This window comes from Alosa sapidissima, chromosome 20, assembly GCF_018492685.1.
Source record: "Alosa sapidissima isolate fAloSap1 chromosome 20, fAloSap1.pri, whole genome shotgun sequence".
Lineage (NCBI taxonomy): Eukaryota > Metazoa > Chordata > Actinopteri > Clupeiformes > Clupeidae > Alosa > Alosa sapidissima.
In genome coordinates this window covers 1180591-1187513 of record NC_055976.1, presented here as the reverse complement: position 1 = coordinate 1187513, position 6923 = coordinate 1180591, and the positions used below count along the sequence as shown (strand labels likewise).

The 6923-nt window shown below is 40.8% G+C and overlaps 1 protein-coding gene across 1 annotated transcript; it reads right to left on the bottom strand.

Moving 5' to 3' along the window:
• Window positions 1-232: 232 nt before the first annotated feature.
• On the bottom strand, window positions 233-6629 carry LOC121694866. The gene is made up of 9 exons (XM_042075241.1): window positions 6626-6629; window positions 6390-6485; window positions 5561-5591; window positions 5121-5461; window positions 4857-4904; window positions 4418-4578; window positions 3263-3327; window positions 2422-2522; window positions 233-685 (listed from the first exon to the last, which is right to left on the bottom strand). Exons 1-9 carry the CDS (start codon window positions 6627-6629, stop codon window positions 531-533), a joined length of 1002 nt encoding a protein of 333 aa, XP_041931175.1. The 3' UTR covers window positions 233-530.
• Between the last annotated feature and the right edge of the window lie 294 nt (window positions 6630-6923).

Here is a 6923-nt window from a genome sequence, read left to right as displayed (position 1 = left end):
TGTAACAGTACGCCACCTTCTGAAATGGGACTAGGTAATTTTCCAGAAACTCCATTTGATTGTCTCAGCAGCAGATAAGAGAAGCATACAAAGGTGTAATGCATTCCAGTTCAAACTAGCTGCTGAGCCAAAGCTAAAAGAAAATTAACTGTCACAGAAAACATGTCCTCCACCCTCTGGAAACATGAGACTAAAGATATAAACATGCACACACAAATAAATCACAATTCAATACCCATTTCCATCTTTATTCAAAAACAAACGGCCCTGAATGGCATCAGAAGGGCACCAGACATATCAAGCATAACAGTTGAAGCAGAATTATTATGAATGAATAAGATTTTAATTGAATTGAACTCTTTAAATTTAACTCTTTCAAAAATACTGTGTAAGTGAGTGTGTGTATATATGTGAGCCATCCAGTGACTTATGTAGCTCCAGTGTGACTTATGTAGCTCCAGTGTGAAAATAACTTTTGAAAAGGGAAACAATCTTGACTAAATGTCCACGCCTCTGTCGCCACAACACATTTAGGGCCGTCTTCGTGCATGGAGTGAGGGGGCTGGCTTATCAGGGCTTGTAAATCCTCCACCTCCACGTCTTTGCGGCGCGTGCTTGAGGTGCTCGGACACGTTCGCCTTGATGTTCTCCTCGGTGGCTGTGGGATCGAATTTCATGAGCCCTTCTGCACAAGCAGAAAAAGACAAATGATTATCCAAAGGCAATCTGCAGTCATACACCCAAGTCCCCAAATTTGTTAGCAAAAATATGTTTCCTGTGTATCCACTAGGGGTGTAACGGTACACAGAAGTCACGGTTCGGTTCATACCTCGGTTCGGACATCACGGTTCGGTACGAGTTCGGTACAATGGAGGGAAAAGCAAAACCAAAAATGCAGAAAGCATTTTTTTTTTTTATTGTGCATGTATCAGTACCACCTAGTGTCATACAGTCTCTTCCCTGAGCTATCTGCAACAGCCTGAAGTGTGTAAGATGTAGGCTAAACAGTACAATAAGAACCCAGACTCCATCTGTAAGTTGTAAACAAAATAAGACAATCAGCTATAAAACTTAAAATAGGCCAACAGCATCTCTTATTTCTGAAAGTGCAAATTACATAGAATAATGATTTTTAAAAATCCACTTAAGCAAGACCTTCAACATCTGTGTTTAGTTGTATATGGAAGGGTCTACAATTTGCCTCAATATTTTTCAGTGTGTGTACAGTAATAATCTAGCCTACTAACTGAAAATATCACACTATTTTGCCTTCTTTTAAAAAACGAAATTGCTCCTTTCATTTCATAAATAGACTACAACTAGAAGTCACATGACTTTGCCCTTCGATGTTAACTTACCGTAGCATTGTTTGTTTATTAGCCTGGTTAGCGTTGACACTTACTGTCTATGCACTTAACACCAGCTCCTCATGTGAGAAGTTACAAGTTACCCCAACATAAAGGTAATTACCACGCGATTTACATAGCTTTCTGTCATTACGAAATCATTTAATTTAAGCCATAGGTTTTGGCTCTATTTGTATGTGTATCCAAAGGCTGGTGAAGCGCAGGGGAAGTTTTTGTTTTCTCATTTCAGTGATTGGTAGCCTACATAATCTGGGTGATTGCTTCGAATATGTGTAGCATATATTTCCACTCACATACCCAACAACTGCTGAACAACGCCGACACACAGTTTCTTATCCACCACTCTCTCGCCTGTACTACTGTAACTGAAGTTCTCAAACTTGCGAAGAGACCAGCGGATCCTGTAATGTGTGTCGCCACCTTAGTGCTACTATCTCTGACTGACTGACTCGACCAACGACCTGACAAAAAAACATAGGCGCCAATCAGAGCTTCAGAGCTAAGGCGAGGCTACAGATTAGCGTTAGGTGTCGCTAAAGAACTCCCGTAACTCTCGCTACTTAACAGTAATTGCGCATGACATTAATTAATCCGGCACACGAGTTTTATGTTTATTTATACCGTGTATTCTCCGTGTAAATTCATGCACCGAACCGTGACGCCCGTACCGTTTCGGTTCAATACGAATACATGAACTGTTACACCCCTAGTATCCACTACCAATACTGGATTAATAAAAAACTATCTAAGCAACTATTAACTGTAACACTAAGGCTGTCTACAAGAAGGGACAAAGCTGTACTTCTTGAGAAAGCTTAGATCCTTTAAATCTTAACTCTCGCCAAAATGCAACGGTTCTTTTTGTGAATGTACTCAGGTCAAACTTTTGTTTAAAAGCACAATTATGACGGAAGCGCCACTTAAGATATTACGTATTGTCATTTTCAGGTCTAATGGCATTTTGAATGGGAGTGATAGGATGTGATCATACTCTGTTACATACTATGCATTGCTTTTTTAAATAAAGACTGACCCACATGAAACTTGGGCTTACCTTGTATTGCTCTATAAACCTTTGTTCCCTCTAAAGGACGTTTCTCCTTTTTCCCTTTGCCCTTCAAATTAAATTTGGCCATGAGGCTGTTGGTGAAGAGCCTAAAAAAATACATTTCAATAAATTAATGTGAAGGATATATGTAGGAATAACATTACAAATGCAATAAATCCTTTACACTAGTTGATCAGTGTCCCCTAGGGGGGTGGTCCTTTTATCCCTCTACTTATCTCCTTGTCCACAGCTGATCTACAGTTAAGCTCATAACTGTACACACCCATGTTAAAGTTAACTAAAAAGAGGAATAAATTAAAAAAAAAAAAAAAAAATCATCTTTTGGAAATAGATCTTGATGCCATGCAAATCCAACTTTTAAGAACCCCAATTTTCTTTGTGAACGAATAATGTATAGTAAATAAACAAATGTTCTTTCTTAAAATACAGGGGGCATAAGTATACAACCCCTATGTTAAATTCCCATAGAGGCAGGCAGATTTGTATAGTTATTTCATACTGTGCATCCTGATAAAGGTCCCTTGGCCATTGGAATTAAAATAGCACACATCAAATACCCTTAAACATACCTAGAGATTGACATGGTTTTATTTCAGTTAGCCTAATAGCTGGTTTGATTTGCATTGAAAGATGATCTTATGGAAAGCACCCAATGTCAATTTCTAGGTATGGCGAAGGGTATGTGATGTGTGTATGTGGGGCAATTTTATTTTTTTATTCCTCTTTTTAGTCAACTTTAGCATGGGTGTGTAAACTAATGAGCACTGTATAATGAACAATGAACTGTATAAATATGTCACCTATTCTGACATGCTCATGTAGATACCTGTCCAACACTTTGTGGGCACAGTCCTTGGTGTTCCGCCCACCAATTCTTGAAATTTGCAGCACCTGTTGAAATAAGTCCATAATAAAGTTGACTGACACACTCCACAGAGGAATCTAACAGTATGTGAGTGCACTGTATTATTTTATTCTAGGTATCCATTAGGGCTGTAACGATATGCGATTCGAAGCCCGCGACACTCATATCTACGATACTGTGTCGTGGTGTAAAAAGGCAGAATCGAGACACACCCTTTTTAGTGTTTCACACAGTGCTTTGCAGCTTACGCTGCCGCATAAGCAACACACATCTCCCGCTTTACTTAGCCTACCGGTAGCCTACGTTGTCCAAAAATAAATAAATAATAATTTCATACCTCTCGTGTTCAACTTTACCAAACAGTATAGAAGTAAACCCCCTCTCCTTGCCCCACTCTCTCGCGCTCCCTCCCTCTCACTCTCCCTCCCTCCCTCTCCTAGTCAGTGAACACGCGTAACTCGGCCAACACAATCCAAATAAAACATTCACAATCCTGAAAGCAAGGACGCATAAAAGACGACTAGCTAAATTAGCCTACTATTAAATCCGCTTAGCAACAATAGCATGCTGCACATATTTGTTTAAAACATTTGCATTCAAGTTGACTGAAAAAGGGCCTGTCCCAAGGAGAACAAGTATTACCTTGAAACTTAAACACACATGGGGAAACTGAACAGTCCAATCTAACAGTCCACTATGATAAGCTAGCCAACTATGCAACTTTGTTTACAATATTTCCAGGCTTCAACCAGACAGCTGAACTAAATAGGCAGAGTTGTAATAAAAATAGTAGGCCTAGGCTAATCTGCATAAAGTGTGCGGTCATAAATATCAGACATTCAGTAAAATCTTTTTATATCAGGATACTACTATATTATTATTTTTATACTTTACTTGTATTATTTTTTATATCAGCATACTTCTATATTATTACTTTTATTATTATATTATAGTAATACTCTGGTCTTCTAATGTTATTTAATTAAATGTCTACCCCCCCCAAAAAAAAATCGAGGTTCGTATCGAACCGTGGGTCAAAAATCATGATACAAACCGAATCGTGAGGTGTATCGTTACAGCCCTAGTATCCATTACTTCGAGATTTGTAAAACCTACTAGGGTATCAAAGGTCTGTGCATCAGAGAGGCGTTGCTCCTGTAACTCAAAGTCCTCCATGGTGTCAATCTTCTCCATATGGACAGCTGAAGAGGCAGGCTGTGTTTCCTTCAGGCGATTGCGGACATCGACCAGTAGGCTCAGGACTCGTTTCTGGAATACTGAATTAAATAAACACATTTATTGATTATAACCATGTTCCAATTAAAACAAAAAGGTTAGCTAGCTCACAATTGTTTTTGTAATCAGCTTCAGTGTTAGTAGAGCAGTGTTGAAGAAAGAAACAAAAGTCCAAAGAAATGTCATCATCTGACATGATGGAAACCAAGCTACGGCTATAACTGAAAAGCAGTTTCTGTGGACAGAGAGAACAGTGAAGGAAGAGAGAAGGTGGTACAATTAAAAGGGTCTTCTCCACTGCCAACAGATCAATACTTACCATCCCAAGGCAATGGGAAGGCCCATCTCCCACTCTCAGTCACTGCATCTGCACAACAAAAAAAAATCTGTTTTAAAAGTTATCATCCAATGAATTCTAAATTACATGATTTCTTGTTCAAAACCATGTGTGCACTGTGTAATGTGAACAGGCAGCCTGGGTGATAGGATCATCACCTGAATAGCAAAACAATCCTAATTGAGCGTAATATGAATGCAGCCGGCAACTCACCATGCCTGTCATAGGGAGGGCTGCTGAGATCACCATGCCGTAATCTGTCATGTCTGGACCTGGGACTGGGGGCATCACCACGGGATCGGTCATCTTGCCGGGGCCTGGGGGCATCACCATGGGATCGGTCATCTTGACAGGGCCTGGCTGGAGGACTGGGGGCATCACCACGGGATCGGTCATCTTGCCGGGGCCTGGGGGCATCACCATGGGATCGGTCATCTTGACGGGGCCTGGCTGGAGGACTGGGGGCATCACCACGGGATCGGTCATCTTGCCGGGGCCTGGGGGCATCACCATGGGATCGGTCATCTTGACGGGGCCTGGCTGGAGGACTGGGGGCATCACCACGGGATCGGTCATCTTGTCTGGACCTGGCCCGGGGCCTGGGGGCATCACCACGGGATCGGTCATCTTGCCGGGGCCTGGCTGGAGGACTGGGGGCATCACCACGGGATCGGTCATCTTGTGACCTGTGCCGTGACCCGTCATGTCTGGACCTGACTGTACAAGATACAAGATTGATTTATTAGTCACATATGGTTATACAAAGAAATATGGCAGTGATATGAAGACTGTGTGCCTCGCACCATCACTGTGCCGTGACCCATCATGTCTGGACCTGAAGGTGTGCCTCGAACAATCACTGTGCCAGGATCTGATGCTGGATCCACCGCTGGACCTACTGCTAGACCTAGTAACATCAGGGATGTGATTGGTAAAGGTCAAAAAAGCAGGAAAATATGTGTAGCACGGAGTGACCCCCGCCCCTTCCCCCAGGGTATATGGTATATTACCCCGTCCCAACTTTTTTTGAAACATGTTGCTGGTATCAAGTTCAAAATTAGCATATATTTTCCACAAAATAGTCAAATGTCATTTTCAACATTTGATATGTTGTCTGTGTCCTATTTGCAACTAAATATGAGTTTAAGAGATTTGCAGATTATTACATTCTATTTTTATTTACGTTTTACACAATGTCCCAACTTTTTCTGTTTTGGGGTTGTATAAAACTATACACTATAGCCTATAAACTATACAAACTACTGGTGGTCCAACCACTAGAAGTCAGCCACTACTGACGCTGTGCCCTGTCCTGCTTCTTTACCTGGAGCGATAGCCATCCCTTGCATGACCTCTCGCTGCATGTCGAGATCCTGAAAAACACAGAATATTCATACATTTCAGAAGGCCTGACAAAATACAAAAGTAACTGTTTAAATTGTGTCAGGGCTGTACAGTGCGACATATATGTCGCACATGCTACAAAAAAAATTGTTTGTGTGATGGATGATTTACCAACGTAGCACTGGTATAAATACTCACTAGGAGTGGACATCTCCCAGGGACTGTCCGCACTCTCCACTTGGCCACTCTCCACTCCATCTTCATGGGCTAAAACACATGAATGAGCCTGTGACTCATGTTGTACACGACACATTTCATGCTTCTCAAGTTGGCATCAGTACTCACAAGTATAATATATAATCTTAAAGAATTTAATTCATTTTGAAACTGGAAGAGAAAACAATTACCCATGACACTCTCCTCATCCGAATCTGTTAATCCTGCAATTTTTTTTAATAAACATTAATGTCTCAAATTTTAGGCCCAATTTGTATCAACCAATTTCATATTACAAATGTATTAAGTAGGGGTGTCACGATTCTCCAAATCCTCAATTCTATGTAATTTTCGATTTTAACCCTTTAGGCGCCAGAGGTTTTTTTTTCGAAACGTTCGATTTTGACATCTTCATTTCAAAAGGCTATATCTTAAAAGTGATAAGAGATACAGACTTTCTGTAAATTAGAGAAATATTAAGGATGACCC